The 23,666-nt window shown below is 44.7% G+C and overlaps 1 protein-coding gene and 1 long non-coding RNA gene across 3 annotated transcripts; one reads left to right on the top strand and one right to left on the bottom strand.

Moving 5' to 3' along the window:
• Positions 1 to 5,912: 5,912 nt before the first annotated feature.
• On the bottom strand, positions 5,913 to 19,041 carry LOC111157778 (PC-esterase domain containing 1B). Of its 2 annotated transcripts, XM_022519405.1 has the most exons (3): positions 15,174 to 15,208; positions 14,662 to 14,741; positions 5,913 to 7,492 (listed from the first exon to the last, which is right to left on the bottom strand). In XM_022519405.1, exon 3 carries the CDS (start codon positions 7,457 to 7,459, stop codon positions 6,161 to 6,163), a length of 1,299 nt encoding a protein of 432 aa, XP_022375113.1. In that variant the 5' UTR covers positions 7,460 to 7,492; positions 14,662 to 14,741; positions 15,174 to 15,208; the 3' UTR covers positions 5,913 to 6,160. The 2 variants fall into 2 exon arrangements, with proteins under 2 accessions (XP_022375113.1, XP_022375114.1); XM_022519406.1 differs by lacking the exons at positions 14,662 to 14,741; positions 15,174 to 15,208 and adding an exon at positions 18,911 to 19,041.
• On the top strand, positions 15,440 to 19,451 carry LOC111157780. Its single transcript, XR_002641320.1, has 3 exons — positions 15,440 to 15,767; positions 15,860 to 15,939; positions 18,975 to 19,451. It is a non-coding gene; the product is annotated as an uncharacterized LOC111157780 (long non-coding RNA).
• The last annotated feature ends 4,215 nt before the right edge of the window (positions 19,452 to 23,666 follow it).

The following is a 23,666-nucleotide window of genomic DNA, read 5'->3' as shown; positions in this document are numbered from 1 at the left end:
ATGGTACCCACAGGACACTTGCTGTCTGCAAGTAGAAAAATATAACTTTGAAAATGAAGGCTTAAGCTGTTACCTTTTATTTGGTGATCGATCTCAGTGTTGACTACTAGGAAACCAGCTTACGTGCTTCTTGCTGTGGTACAATGTGAAATACATTGCCTTGCCTGTTAAGTATTCTTACAAAAATGTTTGACTTGCATCAAATCAAATCTTTAAAGCTAACATTCACTTTATAGGAAGTACAGAGGATAAAGTAAAGATTAAATGAGACCATGTAGAAATCAGACAAACTCCAAGTGGAACATTCTATAGGACATGTCTTTTCAATGAGTCAATGTCATGAAAAAAAAGAAAAGCATGGGTTTGGGTTCTCTTCTAGACTAAGAGAGATTCAAGAGATATAACAACCCCCGAAATGTGTGATTCTTTAGTGGATCCCAGTTTGAATAGCTGTAGAAAACATTTTTGGGAATGGGCATCTGTCTTAGTTCAGGCTGGTATAACGAAGAACCACAGGGACTTCGGTATATAAATCAGGGGCTTATAAACAATATAAATTTATTACAACAATAAAATAAATTATGAAATTTATAAACAATGGAAATGTATACATTTATAGATAGAAATTTAGAAATTGATAAACAAATTTCTCTAGATGTTTGAGATCAAGGTGCCCACATGGTTGGATTCTGGTGAGAACCCTCTTTTTTTTTTTTTTTTTTAACCTTTCATTGTATTCACATGTGGCCAAGAGCAGAGAGGAAGCAAGCTCCTTTGTGATCCTTATGATGGCCTTAATCCCATTCATGAGGATTCCAACCTCATGACCTCATCTCATCCTAATTATCTCCCAAAGGCACCACCTTCTAATATCATCACGGTGGGGGATAGGGGTTCAACATATGAATTTGGGGGGAGGGGGACACAAACATTCAGTCCATAACAGTATCACAGGATATCAGCAACTTATCATCAGTTTCGTTAGATATAACACTTACGGTTATATAGGAACATGTCCTTCTTTCCCACATACAAAATATTTAGGGATGAAATATCATGAAGTGATTTCCTTTAAAACACTTCAGAACAAGGATAAAGAAACTTTGGCAAAATGTTGACAATGGTTATACATTTGAGTTATGGCTACATAAGTGGACTACATGCTTCTTTCTACATTTTTGTGTGGAAGCTTCTAGAAAGGCAGATTCTAGGGCCACACTCTGGACCTACTGAATCAGAAAGTCGGCCAGGGAGATGGCAGCAGTGATAATTTCACAGGCCTTCCAGGATATTCTGACAGACTCCAAATAAAGTTTGAGAACCTCAGTGCCTTAGGGCATGGTGTGGGTGGGAAGGAATGGATGCTAGGAAAAGGATCCATTCGGCAGTGTGGTGGAATTACTGAGATGAAGTATCATATCAAAAATGAGTCCATGTGATGTAGACATGGAAGTTGGAAGTGAAGATAAGAAGCCAGGTACCCCCCAGGTCTGAGAGCCATCACTGCAGCTTGATGGAGGGGACCTGCTCTGGGGCCAGACTAGATGTTATAGACCACATGGCCTGGTGGTGTCTCTTCTTCATCAGGGGTTCTGGCTCTACCACAGTAGCTTCCATTGTGGGTGCTATCATTCTTCCAGGACAGGTCCCTGCTTAGAGATTTGGGACCGGCTCCTAAGAGTGTCATTAAGTGCTGACAGAAGGTTCTGTGTTGAACGACTCTCACATTCCCTGCACGCCTTACTCTGCAGGCTGGACTGGCCACACAGTCCCATTCTCCTCCTGGCCCAGCCATCTACCTGAGAGCAGGAAGAGGGCCATCATTCCTGGTCCTTTGCATCCTACTTCAGCTAACTAACCAATCTCAGAATTGTCCCAGGCTTACCTAATGAATATTAGTTCACACTTGGGCACAGATTATAATGCTCCACTGAAAAAGGGCTTCATATTTAAAAAGTCACTAACAAGCCTTCTTTTCACTTACGCCAACTATTTTATGTGGCATTCTCTAGAACGATCTTTCCCCAAACATGTTTTTTTGTTTTTGTTTTTAAGATTTTATTTATTTATTTGACAGAGAGAGAGAGAAAGAGACCACAAGTAGGCAGAGAGGCAGGCAGAGAGGAGGAAGCAGGCTCCCCGTTGAGCAGAGAGCCCGACTCGGGGCTCTATCCCAGGACCCTGAGATCATGTCCTGAGACAAAGGCAGAGGACTAACACACTGAGCCACCCAGGCGCCCCTTGCCCCAAACATGTTTTTAAGAGAAAATGCATATGAAAATGGTCTGTGGCTCAAGAAATCTGGAAAATACTAGGCTACACATGTTTAAACAAGTTCATTTAATGCAGAACTTCTCAGAGCCTCTGATCCATTAAGAGCCATTGTGAGTTTCCACATGGGGCAGTTAGAGAACAAATCCAGGCATCCTTGCCTGTCGAATGCGTGAATAGATGACGGTTCAGAGAGACATGTTTTAGGAAATCTTTCCTTAAAGTTTAATGGGTAAAATCTTGTGGAAAAACTATTTCTACAAATTAAGGAAGCAGTGATAAGAGGACTTTTTTGACATGGTAGGAAGGAGATGTTTTCTAGAGTTTTAAAAGAGCAAGCATACAATTGTTTAAAATCATGGCAAATCCTTTTGACAAGAGCCTTGAAGTTCCAAGCTTTCAAAATAACTTACCTTTGCAGAATTCATGAACATAAATCTGTCTCCCTGAACAACTCCAGGAAATAACATCAATGATGGGTCCAAGTATCACGCAAGGCAGGGGCCCTGCAAACAAGAGCTTTGCAGCTGGCCAGAGGGGAGGGGGCTGCTCCCCACCCTATGGCAGGATAGAAGATTCCATCTGTTTTCAAAGGCTGGGACTTGCTTTGTTTGTGCTTAGGGAAAAATAGTTACAGCTTTGAAGTTTTGGCCTTCGACCTCACAGTATACCTTATTCTAGAATAAGGTGAGAATCATATGCTGCTTAGATAATGTTAATTTAATCATTAATTTTACTTTATCTTCTTTTTCCAGAATACAAGAGTCAAGCGAAAAAAGCTTTGAGCACTGTCAGTTCTTGAGGCCAGAGAAGAGGCCGAATGAACCTTGCATTGTAAGTCTGAATAAAGCAATAATTTCTCTCATAACTGTTGAATAAGTTAGGCTCTTTTTTACCAGACAAGAGGTTGACTGCATTGCTAGATTTCTTGATTTAAGGAGCAAGGTAGCAAGAGTAAAAATGGGCAAAGAAAGCTCAGGGCTGGAACAGAAAGGCCAGGAAAGTTATGAAATTAGCACTGAGGAGGTTCTCAGGCTAATCCTATGGGGGTGAAGAGGTTCAGGGTGTGATAGCTACCCAGGATGACTTAGATCAAGTTATGAGAGAATTCTACAGACATTTTTCTAAAGTGATCAAATACAGCTCAATTCTAATATAAATTATGTTTTTGTGAGTACACAACATGAATTATGTTCTTGAACGTTTATCTGAAGTAAATATACTTGGACACCTTCCTTGCCGAGCGCTGTGCTGTGAGACATTGGGAGTTCAACAGTGAACAAGACTTAGAGAGCTTACTTCCTGGAGGAAGGGGCTAATGAGCAACTACTGAAGCCTCGAATGAAGGCGGTAAGCAATACAAGGAAAGAATGGGTGCCATGATAGATCATAATGGTACTTGTAGCTGAAATGGTCCTGAAAGGCATTTTAGGACGGGACTTAAAAAGTGGGGATGGCAGGATGAAGAGTTAGATATCCAAACAAACAGGAAGTAGGGGATACGGAATATTCCAGGTAAAGAGAATAGCAAGCACAACGACCCAAGTTATGAAAGGGCTTCGCAGGTTGTATATGAACAGAAAGAAGCTCAGTGTGGCTGAAAGCATAAAGGTCAATGAAGAGAGTTCCAGAAGACGACATTGCAGAGGCAGGCGGAAACCTGATCATGTAGGACAGCAGGAGACCCCGTATAGATTTTGCTCAGGGGTAGCAGATTTTGGACTTTTGAGCTCCAGAACTGCTGGGAGAAGAAATGTGTGTTGTTTTAGGTCACCAAGTTTGTGGTAATCATTATAGCAGCCCTAGGACATTAATACACCTGGGCAGGGAAAGATTGTCCCTGAGTCTACCTGCACCCCTCCCCATCTGAGAGAAACAGGACTGTTCAGTGATTGGTGCAATTTAATCCGTAAGATAAGATAGTGGATTCCTCATTGATTCAATGTCTAGTCCTCAGTACTGTATCCCCAAGAACTCAGTCTCCTTGTCTCATCTGGCATGATCAGATTGAGAAGGAATAATACACACTAGCCTAACTCATAAGAGATATAAATCACACCACTGATTTATTGATTTATTCACAAAAATAGAAATATTAGAGTCCATTTACTCAGATCAGCCCCTAAGCCCTGCTTTGTCTTGCTTGGGAAACGTAAAGTCAGAATGAGCCGACGTGTTTATCCTTTATCCTGAGGGCTGATGTTAGCAAATCTCACAGCCTTGTGCATTCACCTCCTCCCTGGGATTAGAACATTGACATTAGCTAGATAGGCGCTCTCTCTCCGGACTTTGCTGGGATGTTCTGGCAAATTCTGACTTGCCGGTACCACCTTTCTTGAGTCCTTGATGGTTGTCATCCAGCCATTTCAGGAATATTCCTTTAGATGTGCTACAATGATTCAATGTCCATGTACAGCACCTCCTCAGGGACCTGGGTCACAGTGTCACCAAGAACACCTGTATGCCACCTCCTCATTCCCTCATGGATTCACTCAAGAAATATTACTCAGTACTATGTGCTATACTTGTACCAGGATTTGAGACAAAGGTGAGATGAAGGTCTTATCCTTCACAAATTTTATGTTTTTTTTGTAGATTAACAGCTGCTGTGTATTTCTCCTATAGAGAGCTGATCTCGTCTATTTTTTTATTTCAAACTTCATTTTTTTCAGGGTAACATTTCCTGACACTGTCAACTTCAGGAATGGTCCGATTGAGGACTTACAAACCAGTGGAATCAATCCAATGAAATAATCTATCACTCAGACAACGTTAGTCATGTCCTGTTTTGACTATCTTATACAAGTATTAACATTTCATGAGTCTAGGGTGATAAAGGCCCTAGCATATTAAGTCTTCATGATGTTAACATTTCCACAAAACAGTAAAGAGATGGCCACGGCCGCCTGTCAGAGTTGTGCGCCGGGTGGCCCCTTCCAAACGGTAGTTTTATTCTGTAACGGTGATAGATGTTGTCATTGAGTGCAACTTACTTTTTTCTAATTTTCTCAAGTCCCAAACATGAGACTCTTCAAAGAAATCACAAAGTCATGAGCATGCCATGCATTCTACATACATTGCATAACTAACCAGTAAGCTTCTGGAATTATGGAAGTATAGCGGTTTTCACCATCATTTTCATAGAAAGACAATGTTTGGTTAACTGTCCCTCTTAGCATGACATCACTGTGGTAGCAATCAGTCCCCACGGTCTGAAAGTTCATGTCAGTCAGAAACTCGTATAAACTAGGAAAGACTTGTGGAAGAGGGATTTTTTTATGACCTAGGACAAGTCACTCACCTCTCTCAGCTTGTTTCCTTGTTTGTGTCAGTTAAATATTATTTATTTAGCTTTCCCGGTTTTACAATTCAATGACTCTTTGAGAAACTCTGGAAAATATCATAAAAAGTTCAAGTTCTTCTGTTGATTGGCAAGGAATCAGGTCCAACTTATGGAAACCTTCAGAACAGTTTTAGACAAATTCCACTTTGAGTAGTTTATCGTAAAGTAGATGCCATGAACAGTGAGCAGATACTGTCCTTGCTTTTTAAGAAGCTAATTCTTAATGGAAGGGAGAGGCACCATTTAAATATAGACACACCCGAAACCCACTACTTTCATGAAACAACTTCTTTATTTCCATTTTCCGTTTACAAAAAGGAGAAAGAATAGGGAGTGGGGGAGGTGGGAATAATGCTTGGTCACCCCCCGAGAACAGAGGAAGAGGCCATAGTCAACAAAAATGGAGGAGACGGCCCTTCCCTGCCATTACTGGTGACAGCAATGACTGAACGAAAGTCTGAGCACGGACCAAAGGCTTAAGTTAACAAGGTCAGTCTGTTTCGGGAGAGTTAGATGATCTGTCCAGTCCACAAACATGAGGAGGGTTTACTGAGGCCTTGGCTGTGGGCGGGAATGGGCCCGTCTCCTGGAAGATCTCGGCCGCCGACCCCAGGGCGCATAGGGACCACGAGGCACATAGCGGGGGAAGACCCTATGAACCACAGGGGCTCGCTGCAGATAGGGTACGGGGCCAGGGGGCACCGGGGGCTGAGGATCGATCATGAAGTCATCTTCAGAGGAAAATCCTGTCTGGGTCGGTGAGAGGACATCTGAATGGAAATAGTTTGAAATCTGATCCGACTGGAAAGGCTCGTCTGAGGCAAAATTCGTATCTTGGGGACAAAAGAGGAACTGCGGCATCGCTGGATCAAAAGGAAAGGGATGAGGCTGTGGGGGCAAGGGCAGGCGGGGAGGCTGGGGCAGAGGCAGAAGGGGACTCGGGAGTAGGGGGCCGCATCTTGAGGGCGGGAAAGCCCGTGGAACCCTGCCAGCCTGCCTCCGCCTCTGAACGCCCCGGCCGCGTCCCCCCATCGCCGGGCCGGCCTGGGTCGACAAGCCCACACTGTCGCTCTGCGGCAGCTCCACGCCCCAGGCGTCGGCAACGTGCGCCAGCAGCAGCTGGGAGAGGTGGCGGTGCGCGCGCTCGTCCCAGTGCACACCGTCACGCTGCAGGTGCTGCTCCGCGTGGCGGAAGTGGAAGTGCAAGTCCAGCACGTCAAAGCCGTGCTTCTTCGCCTCGGTAGAGCTGTAGAAGTTGGCTTCAATGACTTGGACCCTCAGGGAGTCATCCCCAGGCTGGCGCTCGAGCGGCAGGAAGCCCGCCGTGATCTGCTCGCCCACGGGCATGGCCGTGTTCCACACCAGCAGGCACGACTTGGGCAGCACCTGGCCCAGGAGCCCGAACAGGCTCTCCAGGTTCTTCAGGTAGCTCTGCCAGGAGTCCGGGCCATACCTGGACAGGTCCCAGAGGCACGAGTTCATGATGATCACATCCGGGAGGCCGTGCTCGCTGGACTGCAGCTCCTGCAGGACGGCCTCCAGGTAGCTGGAGTAGACGCGCGTGAGGAAGTAGAAGCGCACCAGGTGGTGGTCGTCGCAGAACTGGCGGACCTCCCGGTACTGGATGCCATTGTGCATGGGGCCCATCTGGCCTCCGTCCACCAGCTTGTCCTTTTCAAAGGTCTCCTCCCCCTTGGCCTTGAGTTGGTTGGTAGTGAGCAGGCAGTCCTTCTGCAGCAGGAGCACCAGGTCCTTGTACACCGCCCTTTGGACGGAGTCTCCCAGGATGACCACGAACTTGTTGTGGAGCAGCTGCTGCACTTCAGAGGCCTGCAGGTGGACCATGGCGCCCAGGGCATGCGGCAGGTCTTCAGATCGCTAGGACAGAAGGAGAGAGTGGCTGGGGGGGGGGGGGGTTCTCGAGGAAGGGGATGGAGGGTTGGCCTGGGAGTGGGAAGACAGCAAGAAGGGAGCCCTGCTTGGCCACGCCTCACCTTGACCTGTGAACCCCTGCCCTGTGGCTCTTGGGAGGCCAGAGTCCCACCAGGTCTGAAGCGACCAAACCCCAGGCCCTCCCCTGGCTAGAGGGGAAACTGCTTCTGAGAAGGCAGCTCGGGTGTCTGACCCCTGGAGAATGGAGAGGCAGACTTTCCAGCTGCTTCACAATGAAGATGGTGAGTGAGAAAGGATGCGGGAACACTGTGATATGTTAAACTAAAGAGGTTACATGTCACATGTGAGCCCTGTGTTGCTGGAACTATAGGAAACATATCATTGAAAGAAAATATGCAAAAACAGAGCTTTTAAGAGAAAAGTAGGATAACGGGTGACTTGCCTTCCCTCCTTTTCTGTAAATATACTTTATATAATTGTATGTTTCTTTTAATAACTTCAAAAGAATTCAATGAAATGCAACAAACAACAGAAAGGAAAAGTATGGGGCGCCTGGGTGGCTCAGTTGGTTAAATGTCTGCCTTCAATTTGGGTCATGATCCTGGGGTCCTGTGATCAAGCCCCATGTGGGCTCCCTGCTCAGCAGAGAGTCTGATTTGTAAAAAAGGGCAATAACACTGGAAATAATTCACATGTTACAGCTGTAATATTCTTTGCTTTCCATAGGAAGACGATTAGAACATGCCATCCCCAAATAATGACGTTTTAAAATAAGGATTATTTTGAGCTGAAAGCGACTAAGAATCAGCAGACACATGAAAAGTTCTCCGCCTCAAGGCAGTGTATAAATTTCCCTTTGAGGCAGGTGCTCCTTTCCCCACCAGGGAGAAGAGTCAAGGAAGAAGACAGGGAGCTGTCAACACCAAGATGAGTTTGCATAAGCCGACTTTACTAAAATAACCCCGATTTTCTATTAGATCTGCTATGTATTTCTGAGTTTTCACAATTCATCATCCCAAGAAACCCAAACCTGTTCTTCCTTTGTTAAAATGATATATAAGCCCCTGAAATCTGCTTCTTTGAGTTTCTACTATGTGAAGTCCTGTGCACATAAATATTGGTAAAAACTGTGTGCTATTTCTCCTTTTAACCTGTCTTTAATGGACAGGGCTCCATAACAGAACCTAACAGGGTAGAAGAAGAGTATTTCCTCCTGAGCACTTTGCATAAAACATTAAGAGTTGTGAAACTCATCTTCAAAACTTTATTTTAAAGTTGTCATTTACACCATATCCATTAATGAATAAAAGGTAAAAACACACTTCAGTATCACCAACAGATCTCACATGGGGAAGAACACGGCATCCACCCATACACTTACACAGAAGCCAATAAAATCTACTGTGGCTTGATACTCGTAGGATTTAGGTATCAGTAGGCATTTTAAGAGGGGTGGATGGATAGCTATTATTAAATTACAGTTTATCAAAGCTATACTATTTGTGGTTTTAAATGGGTACAAGTACAAAAATAAAAACATGAACATGGGTGGTCTCGAAGAGTTGCCCTAAGAGAACAGTTGAAAATATTGGCTTATTTTTCCCCCAAAGAATCTTCATTCCAATGTTTTTGTTATCAGAAAATAGGAAAAAAAAAAAAAAAAAAAAAAAGCTTCAAAAGAGGATAGAGCTCATCGCGGTACAACGAAATAACACCTTAAGCAAACTCCAGATCCCTCTGGGGCTCAGGCATGTTCCTTTGGAATGATTTCTCATACTTGTTAGGTGTCTACTTGGTGATCCCCAGAGGGGGTATAAAAATGAGTACAACCTGGTCACGCCCTTCAGGAGCAGATCAGAAACAGTCAGTGGGAACTATGACACAAAGTGCTAAGAGCCATGAACATAGAAAACAGGTGCTGAGGACTTTCAGGGGCTTTGTGAACATAAGTACTCCCCTGCCCCAGACCCCAGTCTCCAAGGTGCAAAGGGAAGGGGGAAACCTCCTCCCAAAATTTCTCGGGTTCTCATGGTGCCACTCTTGTGTTCTCTCTGGGCTGGCACTCTGCTCCCAACCTGGGCCTTGTCCCGTAAGATACTGAACACCATCCCTTTCCATTGGAGTACTATCCCTGCGGTGAGTGGGCAGCTCTGATAACCTGGTGGCTCTCTAGGCAGGGTACTTTGTTTCCTGGATGTGAAGCCCTCTAGACTGGGACTCACAGGCGGGAGTCCAACCCACCACTCAGATGCTGTGGGAAACAGAGAAACTGAAGTATACTGGTGAAGAGCACTGCTTTGGGAGCAACACTACTTGGGTATGAATCCCAACTATTTACCAGCTCTTCGTCCTTGGGCACTTACTTATTAGTCTTTCTCTGCCTCAATTTTCCTCATCTGCAAAATAGGACTTTGAGTGTCCGCTTCAGATTTCACGGGAGGACCCAATATAAAATGGTTAGAACAATCCCTGACCAGTAGTAAGCATGGATATGGATAAGGGTTAGTTATAATTATGGAGCAAGTTTCAAAATACCAGGTTAATCAACTATTAAGGGTGGGGGGCGGATTTACAGGGTTTGTCCTGTTTGTCTAGCAGGGTTCTGTGCTGAGCCAATGAGGTAATCCAAGTGAAAGATTTCAAATAAAGTAAAATCAATGTTTGTTGAATGGCTACCGGAGGCCAGCTGCTTTACAAATGTAATCCTATTTACGAGATAATTTTTATCATTTCCAATCTATAGGGAAGGACATCGATGCAATGGAGCTAAAATTTAAAACCACCAACACCAAAGTCTGTCTCTGTTGGGAGCGCTCCCTTATAGCAGAATGCCAAGTAGGCTGGTCTGAATGGAAAATCTTGGCTCCTGTTAGGGAGGTGTTTGAAGACAAGACAGAAGAGTGCTTTGGTGTGTCTTTAAGGCACAGGCAGGCAACCCTTTCCTCTGCCTGCCCAGGAGAGGTGGTTTATGTGCACAGGGGAGGTGGGGGGAGGGGACTATGAGTGACAGTATACATAGTTCATCCCCTACCTTAATCTCTACCAAGAGACATGTCAAAAGTAAGTGACCTAGGGGCGCCTGGGTGGCTCAGTGGGTTAAAGCCTCTTCCTTCGGCTCAGGTCATGATCCCAGGGTCCTGGGATCGAGCTCTGCATCGGGCTCTCTGCTCAGCGGGGAGCCTGCTTCCTCCTCTCTCTCTGCCTGCCTCTCTGCCTACTTGTGATCTCTGTCTGTCAAATAAATAAATAAAATATTTAAAAAAAAAAAAGAAAGAAAAAAAAAAAGTAAGTGACCTGGATTTTAGAATAACCAAAACACAATTCTGCAGACTCCTAGGCCTTCTGAGTGTGTGAGGAATCCTGGCTGTCCTGTGTCCCCACCAGGGAACTTAACCTACCCAGATAATGCGCTAAGAGCTCAGAGTCAAAACTGGGCAAAAGGTCTCCCTAGGAATTTCTCATTGTTCTTCTGCGGTGGCACAGGGAAGCAGAACAGACTGTGGAAAAGAAGGGAGGAGGAAATGACTGGAAAGAGCACTCTAGTTAGAAGTTATACTGAAAAGGAAATTCATGAAATTCTTGATCAAGAGCACCACTGACTGTAACAGGATTAACAAATCAGACAACCCGGGACTATAACCCTGGGAAAGAATGGCTTAAAAAAGATACCAAGCACTACCTAACAAAACCCAACAAGGGACGCCTGGGTGGCTCAGTTGGTTAAGCGGCTGCCTTCCACTCAGGTCATGATCCCAGGGTCCCACATCAAGCTCCGTGCTCGGCAGGGAGCCTGCTTCTCTCTCTGCCTCTGCCTGCCACTCTGTTGGCCTGTGCTCGCTCGCGCACGCGCTCTCTCTCTCTGACAAATAAATAAATAAAATCTTTAAAAAAAAATAGCATTAAAAAAAACCCCAACAAAACCAAAGTGACTTTGTGGGGCGTGTTGATGAATGAAGAATAAATCAGAGCTAACTCTAAAAACAAAGGTTGGTAAGTTTCATTTTCAGAGCTCTTTTTATTTCCAAAAAACTGAAACAAAAAAAGGATTTGAAAACAGATTACTGGTCTTTCGAGCCTAGGCTTCTTTCTTCGCTTCAAATTTGCTCAACTCACTTATTTAGTTTGGGTAGCGATTTTATAGATAAGAGTGACTCACTCATTCATTCATTCAATAAAGATCATTGCAAACCTGATACTGTACTAGGTGGAAGGACTACGTGTGAAAAGGCAGTCTCTTCTTTTAAGAGCAGCAGCAAGGGAAGGGACACATAAGAGGCAAATATGGAAGGTGCTAGCTACAAAGGATGATGAATGCAAATGAAGAGGGGAAGCCTGCTGGAGGAGTCAAGGGGGCGGGGGAGATGGGGGCGGGGGAGATGGGCCCGTGAGCCTTGCAATATGCGATTCCAACCTCAAATTAACACCTTTTAGTTTTTTAAAAGAGTTTCATGGTGATTCCTGAAATCATATTTTTAAGCTAGTTCCGTGGGTTCTATTTGGACTTTGACTAAAGCTCTGACAGAAACATACATTAATAATGGCTACTACTATAATAAATGACTTTCAAGCATTTTTCTTAGATTTCTTTGGGGGTAATTAATTTTTTAATAGCTTCATAAGCCACGACTTATAAATCACTGACTATTGCTGTATAACTATCACAAACCAAACATGTAACATTTGCTTCTCATTAATCAATTGTTGTAGAAATTAGGTTAATTTTTTTTTCTTTTCTTACTGATCTTTAATTACAGGAAGACAGACACAGAGATAGGTCGGCGGCCCTAGAGACCCTGCAATGAAGTCTTAAATCAGAGGTAATCTCTAACGGTTAGGATGTTGTTTTGAGTAGTTGTAGGAAGTACCTGTAACTAGTTTAAAAGTTTCTTGCAGAAGACTAACCGTCTTAAGGCAACATTATCCTGGGAATATAAATAGTTCACTTCCTTCTAACTGCATTTTTGGTAATCAAATCAATGTTTTGAACTTTCCAAGATTCCCTTACATTTTAATGGAATAGATGGTACAAATGCAATAATTTTTCAGGAATTTGCCTTAATGTCTTGGCATCTGCTAAGTTTTTTCTAAGCAGGCTTTCACCTTGTCAAAAATTAAATTGCATGCCATATAAAGTTTTCGAAGAAGAAAAACAATTCAAACTTCTCTTTGGGAAAGCTTAACAAATGGCCTGAGGTTTGCTGATTGCTCAAGAAACTCATCTTTTGCTCTGGGCCAAGTCAGCTAACACACACTCTTCTATAGAATGCAAAAAAGGAGGCAGCAGGCCTACTATTTTTAAAAAGTGGTTTTAGGAGTAAATTTAAAAAAACACATAAAGTAAAAAACACAAAGTATTGTGAGATACTATGGTAAATAATGGCAAATCATTTGCAACTTATCAGCCAGGAAAAAGTCCAATGCTAATCCCTCCACTCCAAATAATCTCACCCCTAAAAGAGGGCTCTCAGATGGGCAGTCCAATTAATTAATTCAGCAGCAATTTAGAGAACACCTGGGTCTATATGGGGCTCTGACAGTTGTCATTCTGCAAATTTGACTCATCCCCCTCCCCCACTAACTACTGTCAGGTTTGCTCTACCCCATCCCGGTATCACCCAACCCTACCATATGGCCCATATTTCTAACTTGCCTATTCAGCGAGTCCTCACCACGTCTAACACCTCAAACACACGTGATGTAAATGGAAATCTGAAACTTCAAAGCAGGTTCCACATAACCACAAGTTTTCCTTGTGGAGGCAGGAATCCCTGCAGACCTATTCAATCAGTATCATCACCATCCCTACAGAGCCACCACCTTAAATCTGTGATTCTTTCGCAATAAAATATCCACAGAAGAATTTCACATGCTTTAAGAGTCTGAAAGTTACCAAGTTTAAAAATCTGTAAGGGGGGGGACGCCTGGGTGGCTCAGTTAAGCGTCTGCCTTTGGCTCAGGTTATGATCCCAGGGTCCTGGGATCCAGTCCCACAGGGGCTCCCAACTCAGCAGGGAGCCTGCTTCTCCTTCTGCCTGCTGCTCTCTCTGCTTGTGCTCACTTGCTCTTTCTGACAAATAAATAAAATCTTAAAAAAAAATTAAAAATCCATAAGGGAGCATATTTTTTCCCATAGTGATAGGCTAACAGAAAATGTTGCTATGGACTTTATAAAGAAACACAGGTAACATTCTTTACGAATGAAGTGGGGGTTCATAGCAGGTAACCTCTCCAAAAAAAAGAAAGATAAACTATGGAGCCTTTATTCAAAGAGACCCATTAAAAAGCAACACCAAGTGCTCGCTTCGGCAGCACATATACTAAAAAGCAACACCAATAACAGCTCTTGTTTTACGAAAGGATCTCTTTTAAGTTTAAAAATATTTTAAATTTTTAATATTTTAAATACTTTAAATATTTAAAGTTAAAAAATATTTGAAACTGGGTGGCTGAGTGGGTTAAAGCCTCTGCCTTCGGTTCAGGTCATGATCCCAGGGTCCTGGGATCGAGCCCCACATTGGCTCTCTGCTTGGCGGGGAGCCTGCTTCCCCCTCTCTCTCTGCCTACCTCTCTGCCTACTTGTGATCTCTGCCTGTCAAATAAATAATAAATAAAATCTTTAAAAAATTTAAAAAAAAAGCAGTTCTTATAAACAAAAATAGGATTTCAATCCTGAACAGTCTTTGACGAACTCCCACATTCTGGTCTCAAACCATTATTTAAACGACATCCGCTAACTCCCTCCCCATTACTCCCCGAAGCCTGCAAGATAACGGAAAGGCAGGGAGTGGGCTTTCCCTTCCAGTAGATAATGAAGATAGATGTGGACTCTGGCCCCAAACAGCTGTGAGCTCTTAGGCTGATTGCCCACAGTGCTGAGCCACCGTTTCCTCTGGTGTCAAACAAGGGTAAGTAAGATCGCCTACCTCACTGAACAACAGTGAAGAGGAAAAGAGATCACGTCAATGTCTTTGAAGGGCCTAGTACGGTGCCTGCCTTGCCTTAGGCACCCTTAAACCTTGGGCACAACCACCTCTCCCCTCAGGGACCCCGGAAAAAACCCAAGCCTGCAGACAGCACCTCGCTCCCCGTTCCCTCCATGGAACCTTCCTGCCCACACTCCCGTTCTCCTCCCTCCCACAGGGGCAGAGCTTTACCTCCTCAGGTGTAAAGGTAGTTCCTCAGCTCAGGCGCCTCGCCCTTCCACCTTCTCAGGAACTCTGCTCCAGAATGTCCCCTGGAGAGCGGATTATTATGCATTCTACTTTTTCTCCCCTCTTCTTTGGCAGGTCCCTTCCCTTAAGCACTAAACACATTCTGGTTTCTTGCTTTAGAAAAAAAGGAAACTTCTTTGACTCCACCTCCAGACAGTCCTATCTTTTGCTTCCCCTTCAAGGCCACTTTCAAAAAGAGTTGTTTGCACTGCCTGTGGCTAGGTCCTCACCTCCCACTCACTCCTCCTCTTACTTAAATGCTGCTTCCAACTCCACCAACCCGGAGAAATGGTGGTCAGTAAACGACCAGTGATTTCCCCACCGACCCTGTCAATGGCCACCTCCTGGTCCTTATCACCCCAGCCTCGTTCCCAGCTCCTCAGGGGGCCAGGGCCCCCCAGGGTGACTCCCTTCGGATAACTGCCCGAGACTGACACCCTTGTCTCCCGGCTCACCTCCCCCAGGATCCTGTGTCAGTTTCTCTTTCTCGGGCAATTCCCCAACTGTTGGTCTCTCTCGGGACCCACTAATCGTCTCCTTTCTTCTTTTCTTCAACCTTCTTTCCCTCGGTAAGTCTGTCCACTCTCACGGCATCCGTCAACACGGTGATCACACTGCTCAATTTGCCCTACACGGTTCTGGCTTACCACCCCCCTGCCCCGTTCTCCCCGCGCAGTTCTTAAGGGCACCCCTCCCCCCACCAAAAAAAAGTCCCACTTCGGATGGAAACAAATTATTCGGTCTCCTTATCAATCACCATTTGTATGCAGATGACTCCTGAATTGTGGCAAAGCGCAGCAGCTCGGAGGGGGCCCCGGAGTCAGCCCCCTGGGTTTACATCCGGTTGCACTGCTTGCTCGCCTCTGCGACCCCGGGCAGCTTACGTAAAATTTTTTTTGCACTTCAGAGCCCTCATCAACAAAACGAGAACAATATTATGAATTGAGGGTTACTTGAACAAATCCATTAGCGTGAGGTCTGCCGCATTTTTAAGTGCTCAACGAATTTAGCCAGCCCAAACTTTTCTCCTGAGTTCCAGACCTATTCAGGTGAGTAGAATAAAGTTCCCAGGGGGCGGGGAGAAGGAGGGGGCAAGGAGGAACCGTCTGTATGGGCCTCTTATCACTTTCAAATTCTCTAGACGCCCGTTTATCCTACCATCAAACTGTGGCTGAATTCCTGAGATAATTCTCTTGCGACCTTTGGACAATCTTCCTAAAGGTAAAAACCGATCACCTGTGGGAATGACGGCCGCGTATTCTTGCTTCCCGTTTTCCGAGAGCTGCTGTTATCATTTATGCGTGCAACAGTGGTTGGGGAGAACCAGGTGGAAATAACCTCTGTTTCTGAAATGCGTGTATCAAGGGATTTTTTATGGTTCATGACCGCGGCTGCTTCCACTATTCCTGAAAACCTCAAAATCCTTGAATGAGAGCCTGGATGGAGAACAGTTCAACTATTTCCTGGCATTACAAAAATGAGATGTAATTCTTGAGGATAGGGTTTAGGGAGGAGGATGTTGCAATATATTTTGGGAAGCTGAGCCCAGTGACCCAATTTCACCTCTGTTTTCTTAGATTTTATGATGAACTTTTTTTTTTTACTTTCCATTAATTATCCTTAATCCTTAAAGAAGTGTGTCTTCACTTTGAAAGACTTCTAAAATGGTCTGTTGTTAGGTTGTGTTTGCTTACCTAAAATGTGATCCTCTGGGGTTTTGACTTTACTGCCTTCACTTTCATTTGGTATGCTATAGCGCCTGACTCCCAGCATTTTGTATTGAGAAACTTTGTTTTTTAACCTAGCAGATGACGCTTCGTCCTTTGCAGCTCCCCGACCCCTGTGGATGAGCTTTGGAGCCCGTGTATCCCCAGAGAGCGTTTTCTCATCTCTTCGTCTTTGCTCTGTGGCTCAGCGTCCATGTTCCCTAGCCCCTTCCTCTACTGAAATTCTGTTTCTGCCTTAAGATCCAGCTCGAATGCAGGTCTGTCTGAAAGTCTTTTTCTCCCCAGAGAAATCTGATTCTAATGGTGACCCCCTTTAGAGAGCACTCGGTTCTGGTTTGTACTATGATTAACCATCCATGTGCCCTCCAACCCCGGTATATCCTAGTCCTGGATGGCAGAGGTGGGTCTCACCCATTCTGCTATCCCTCGAGGCCCAATGCCTTCCGCATACTGGTTAGTATTCACTGAGCAGTTACTGTGTTCCAAGTCTTCTCTCTGCCCACAACCTGGTGAGGTAGAAACTCTTATATTCTCCATTGTATGGAGAAGGAAACTGAGGCTTGGAGAGGTTATGTACATCACCCAAGGCTGTCCAGCCAGCGAATGACAGAACTGTCTGTCGTTGCCAATGAATCTTCTGATGGATGAGATCAGCTTCAGAGACTGTTTTGTTTCTTTAGGAGGAAATATGGCTCCACAGCCTGAGCTTTTAACCCCAGCCGTAAATAATTAGTGGAGATGGAGAGGAAAAAATAGTCTTATCTAGAAAAAAAAATATTGGCATCTCGTTTTCCTTTTCATTCTCTGCTGAAAAACAAAACAAAGCCATGTTTTGTACACAGCTTTAAGTTTTTCCCTTGAGGAGACAGAGCGGGGATGAAGTTAACTTAGGTGCGCTCGTATCACTGATAGTTAACTGTTCCTCCTTGTGAGTCCTTGGAAAAGTCAGTGCTGCGCTAAAGCTCTCTTTGTGCCTCAGGTTTTTTAGACTTAGGCTGACTATTCCCAGATTCTAACCGGTGGTTGAACAAAAAGTTCCCACGGTTTGAAAGGAAGGGGAAGGGGGAGCCAGTGATGACGAAGTTGCTTTCAACTGATGGACAGGTTGGATTCTGAAAATTCTGTCTCCAGGAATGGCCACAAAAACCAACTGAAGGGGGGGATGTGAACGTGAGGCCGAGTTGGCAGGCTGGGGGTTCGCTATGTCCAGAGCTCGCTTCATCTCTGTGAGAGATGCTCACTTCAGCTTTTAAATGGGAGAAATGGCCTCCAGTGCTTATCCAATACTTTAAGAGCGAAAGAGCTCTTAAAATGGAGATTCTTTTATTACTGCTGTTATTCTTGTTAACAATGTAGTATCTGAATGCTAAGTGCAATAGTGCTTCTATGAGAAAAAAGGGTTTGAATTTGAAAAGGGAATTCTAAGAGTCAGTCTCTGTCTGCCTTCTCCCTGGCCATACTTTGTTGTAGAAAGTTCTGGAAGGCCTGCGTTCCCACTGCTCTGGGTGCTGGCAGCAGGACTGAGGATTTTGCCCATTCCGAACGCTATGGCTTGGAACCAGAAGAGGGGCAAGGTCCAAGGCGTGAGAAGTTCAGTTGGAGAAAGGAACGTCTGCACTCAGTCTGATACTGGCTTTTCCCCAGTCATGTTTTCTTCCCTTCAGCAGGAAGTTTGGACCCCTGAGCTGCTTTTCCTACTGTCACATTCAGCCGGGCTCTCAACTTCTCCCCTATCCCTTCTAACAAAATCGGGTCAACAGCCTGGAACTGCCTACCTTAGGGTTCATCGTGGAAATCAGATGAGATGCTCTGTCAACTTTACAAATGTTAATCATTGTTATTCTGAGCCACCTCAGCACGTTTGAGGGATGGGTTTCACTAGTTAAGAGAGCTTTCCGGTTGAATGGAGGCCTTAGTTTATTATTTAGAAATGCTAATTTCACCTGTTATTCTGTAATGTTTAGTATCCACATCACCCCGTGTGCTCCGTGTTTCAGCTATCTCTTCACTCCTCCTAAGAACCCTGTGACATCGGTATTTTCTTTTTCTCCTTTTTACACATCCGAAAAATTGTTTGGAAGATTGAGTCATCCGCCCAAGGTCATCTATTTTATAAAAAGCAGAGCTGGGAGTCAAGACTGACGCCAAGCCTCTGTGGTCAACCACAACCTACAAGATTGCGCAGACAACAGATGCTTCTCGTCCTTTCTCCTGTTCACAACTGTCTTGTCTCTCTTTACTGTATGTTTTCAGAGATAGAGTAGTTTATCAATCATGAATCCTTCTCCTTACAAAATAACAGTTGTCTCGTTCTGGCTGTCCAGTTAAGTGGGGGTAGGGTGAAGGGGATGGGTTGGTGATTCCGCTCTAAAGTAAGTGCCCAAGAAGGGAGGAGCCTAAGAAAGGCTGCTCAGAAATGTGAAATTAATGCTTAAAATCAAATGGGAAAACTGCAAAGTACTTACTCATTAAAGTAACTGGTGATAAAAGTGTACCTCTCAGTTGACTCTAGATCTCTTCCCTGGACAGATTCCTTTGTCCGCTGTCGATCCGAGGGCCAGGATTTGGAGAGCCCGGATTTGGAGAGCCCAGAGCCCCGGCTGCTAGGCAGATAAGTTCACCTCTGCGTGCTGCTAGTTTCGCGAGCCAGCGGCTGGGGAGAAGATGCCATTTCCGGTGGTATCTGAGGCAAATGACACGAGTCAGCATTTAGTTCTTTGCATTAGGAAGTGGAAGACTAATGACCAAAGCTTGAAGACATGACCCATGTGAAAACACAAAGTATCAAGTAAACCCAAAATGTAGCATTTTCCTGGAATCTGGGGCCGAGCTGGTTTTCATTTCACATTTCTCAGTAATTTGGGTGTAGTTTATATGGACTCTTAAACTTTGTTCTGTTTTAACAATTCAAGACTCTGGGCTCTTCTTACCTTGTATGTGTTCCCCGTTGAGAAAGCAGAGTGGGGAAGGAGAGAAAGATGGGCGGGGAGGGCAGAGAAAGAGGAAGTGAGGAAAGGGAAATGAGGAAATGATAAGAAGATTGCCCCCTTTTCTAATTAATTTTTTATAGTAATAATCCTGCACTTTTGTGTGCTGCATTAGTTTACATGGGCACTTTCAAATCCTTTCCCTTGACCTTCCATGGCCATGTGTGTAGGGGAGCAGCCCAGGCCACGGACACAGAGGACGATAGGCCCGGGTGAGCTCAGAACCTGGCAGACCCACAAGGACCTGCTGATCCCCCCCTGCTCTTCCACGGGTTTGGGGAAACCCCCAGGGAACTGGAGCAAGGAGAGGAGGGGGTCGGGGAGGGGGCGGGGTCTTCCCCTGGGTTAAGATAAGCGCCTGGTTTTGTTTTCTGGGGTCTGAAAGGACATGATTTGGAGGCCAAGAAATACTCACTTCCTACAAATACCAAGATGAAAGCAAAGGAGGGAAAGAATCAGAAGAAAGGAAAAATGAAGAAATGAAGCTCTAAAAAAAGTTTTTCCCCAAACTGTGAACCATCTATGGTGTTTTAAACACTTTAAGACTGAGTGTTTCCTCACCAAGTAATAGGCTCCAAAACAGTTCAGAAATTCACTCCCTCTGCACTTAGTTTTTGTTTGTTTATTTGTTTGTTTTTTAATACTGTGTTATTTGGGTAAACCGGCCTATAAAGCAGCCTAGCTGCCTTTTCCTGAGAAATGTCGTTTCACGTTACTTTGTTGAATACTTAGTGTGTGGCTCACGAATTCCACCCATCACACATTGTTTTTATTCTCTTACCAATAACCATAAATCAGGTTATTTTGCATTTCTTCCCCCATGGTTTTTCATACACTCGTTATGTGTCTCAAGGCAAGGCTGCATCTAGAACCTAATGGGTGACTTCAGCATTTTGAAATTCAGAGCCGTGTATTACATAACTGAAAATTGGCCATTATTTGATTCTAGAAATGAAGTTTCAAATCTCTCCAGTTCTCCAGGTTCCAGCTCGTCTGCGCATCGTGAGAGTGAAAGGCCTTGTGAGGTCTTAGGGAAGATGATCAGAATTGGTGTTATTCTAAGACCAAAGAACAGAAGATCTGGAATGATGCAGATGATAATCTTGCTTATCCTCTTTGCATTTAAAATAAAATTGTCTGATGGGGCACCTGGGTGGCTCAGTGGGTTAAGCCTCTGCCTTCACTCAGGTCATGATCTCAGGGTCCTGGGATCGAGTCCCACATCCGGCTCTCTGCTCAGCAGGGAGCCTGCTTCCTCCTCTCTCTCTCTCTGCCTGCCTCTCTGCCTGCTTGTGATCTCTGTCTGTCAAATAAATAAAATCTTTAAAAAAATAAAATAAATAAAATAAAATTGTCTGAGACCAAACAGATTTTCCACCGATTTTCTTACTTCTAGAAACTTACTGCAGTATGTGGAGACAGTATACTCTGCTGCTCTTCGGGTCGCATTTCGTGTTCCGTAGCTCCGTGAGCTGGCTTGCTTTCTTTGCCACCTAATGTCCCCTAAATGATAAGGAATACGGATGTTTGTAGAAGGTTTTACACTTAGAATCTCACAATAGACCCCACTGATCAAGTCAGGCAAGCTCTAATCATTATCTTTCCCATTGCAGATGATGGAGCTGAGGCCCAGAGCAAACCCGAATGACTTTGCCTTGACCGAGTGCTCAGGGCCTGGGTACACTTAGGACTGTGGGGTGGGACCGTGGAGTGGGACCGTGGGGTAGGACCGTCGGGTGTGTCCTCTTCACTGCCCTCTGGGTGGGAGGACAGACAGGGCGCACTGCCATTGTTATTTTGCTTATTTTCAGCAGGTCCTTAATCCTTATGGCACAGAACTTCAAAAGGTACAGGTCGTATGAGCGACAAGTCCTTTCTCTTTATTTGTTCCCAATCCCTCATTTGTCCTTCCAGAGGTGATGCGGTCATGGGCTTCTTGTCTGTTCTATCGGAAACATTCTATAACAATCACCTGTAGCTCTCAGAGTCAACTTCCGTTTTTATTGCAGGCAGATGTCTGGAAAGAATACGAACGCCACTTAGAACAGATGTTAACCTGCAGAAAGTCTTGGGTAAACGGATCATCCAGGTTGGTCCGAATATCCAGATGTTTGAAACGGTACAGAAAACAACGTGGCTCACAACAGGCTGTACAAAGGGGTTAGGTGAAATTCATGCCTAGGGCGTGGCCTTCAGAACTGACCCAGTCCCTCACCTTAAACCTTGCTTACCTCTGCTTAAACCTTGATATGGATTTGAGATATGGTGACTGCTTATCTGTTGATGGTGTGAATTGGAGCCAGAGCTATGAAGCTGCGAATACAGGAGCTTTGGGGCCACACAGACTTGGGTTTGGTAACGAATTTTGTCGTTAATGGCTGCATGATGTCGGTAGTCACCAGTTTTGTGGCTTGATTTTCCTTGTCGGCAAAATAATGATAGTAACAATCACTACCTAGATGTAAGGGTTAAATGAGAAGATAGACCCAGAGTGCCAGGTATATAGTAATATATGATAAAATATGTCCAGATCACTCTCTGTGGCCCATCCACTAGTTCTTTCATTCATTCAGTAAATAATTGTGGTAGATGCTGTTCTAGGTGCTAGAGATATAGCCATAAATAACATATTTAAAAAAAAAAAAAAGCCTTAGCCCTAGGGAGTTGACATTTGGTCGGGGAAGTCAGACAACTGAAAAATTAATAAATAAATAAATAAGTAAAATAAAATGTTAGGTAGAAGAGGAACATGATTGTTGGATGGGGAAGGTGCGGGGGCTGTGGGTTGGAATTTTAAATGGGGTAGTCACAGGGTTTGAGACCCACTACCCCAGAATATGGCACCACAGCATGCCCAATATTTTAAACCAAAGGGGCTTCTGAAATGGCAGGTCCTAGAATGACCTTGGGGCCTCCCCTGAGGCAGGTCACAAGGCCCTCCTCTAACCCTGAAGAAAGTGGCGTCCTTATCTCCAAAGACACCAGGAATCAGAGAGGAATCCAAACAAACAGGCTTTGTTAAGTTCCCCCAGTTTATAACCCTTAGCTGGTACCATCTGTCTTACCGGTCTTCATCAAACCCAGAGTGAAAAACACTCAGGCTTAACCTTGCTTTATGTCTTCATTTCTGTTTCCTTCCTTCCTAAGATTTATTTATTTATTTGAGAGAGAGAGAGAGCAAGAAAACGGGGCACAGGGGAGAGAGGGAGAGAAGCAACTCCCCCACAGAGCCCCACAGATCAAGCCCAGTGTGGGGCTTGATCTCATGAGCCTGAGATCATGACCTGAGCTGAAATTAAGAGTCAGATGCTTAACCGACTAAGCCACCCAGGCATCCCTCTTCTGGCTAATATGTATGCTTTTCTCTAGTCAGTCCGTCTTTTGTTACAGAGACCCAGCTGAGAACCTAGAAGGGATAAAAGTCCCTTTGACATTTGAGCAAAGTCCAGAGGGAGGTGGTGGAAGCACCATATAGGAATCTGGGGGAAGGAAACTCTGAACAGAGAGAACAATGAAGAGGTGAGTATGACTAGCTTAGAGTGAACAAGAGAGACAGACACAGGAGATGGAGTCAGAGAAGAAAGAGAAGTAGGTCGGGGACCATTGAAAAGACTTGGGCTTTTACTATGGGAGTCATTGTGAGGGGTTTGGGCAGAAAATTCCCACCATCTTACTATAGACTGTGTGGAGCAGGAGTGAAAGCCAAGAGACTATTTCAGAGGTTATTGAATAATACAGGGGTTGAGGCTTGAACCAGAGTGACATAGCTGAGAAATGAGAAGCGGTCAGCTTTCCGGGTCCATTTCGAAAGTAAAGATGGTAGAATTTCTTTGTGGAGAGAAGATGGGGTATGAGAAAAAGGAGGGAAGGCAAGTCTAGCTCTGTAGTTTTGGGCCTGAACAACAGGAAGGATGAAGTTGCCATTTACTCAGATGGAGAAAATTTAGGAGAAACAAGTTTGGGGGGTGGGAGACAAGAGTTTGATTTGGGGCTTGTTACATTTGAAATTCCTTATGTATATCTAAACTGAGATGTTGAATGGGGATTTCGATAAACAGGTCTGGAGTTGGAGGGAGTGGGCCAGGCTGGAGGTGTCCGTTTGGCTTGGATATTGTTACCAGTGGAGAAGGTGAAGCTAGGGAGGAAAAGAGGTTTGAAAACTGAAACCTACAGTATAGGAGGAACTCATACAGGAGCCTGAGAAGGAGGAGTCAGTGAAGCAGGAAGAAAAGGA

The sequence above is a fragment of the Enhydra lutris genome, unplaced genomic scaffold (assembly GCF_002288905.1).
Source record: "Enhydra lutris kenyoni isolate GAN:26980312 unplaced genomic scaffold, ASM228890v2 scaffoldscaffold56, whole genome shotgun sequence".
Taxonomy (NCBI): Eukaryota; Metazoa; Chordata; class Mammalia; order Carnivora; family Mustelidae; genus Enhydra; species Enhydra lutris.
Note: the sequence above shows the minus strand (reverse complement) of the source record. Positions and strands in the feature narration are given on the sequence as shown.

Excerpts from the sequence above, each read along its gene's own strand:
- LOC111157778 (XM_022519406.1), bottom strand. The coding sequence starts at position 7,459 with ATGGTCCACCTGCAGGCCTCTGAAGTGCAGCAGCTGCTCCACAACAAG.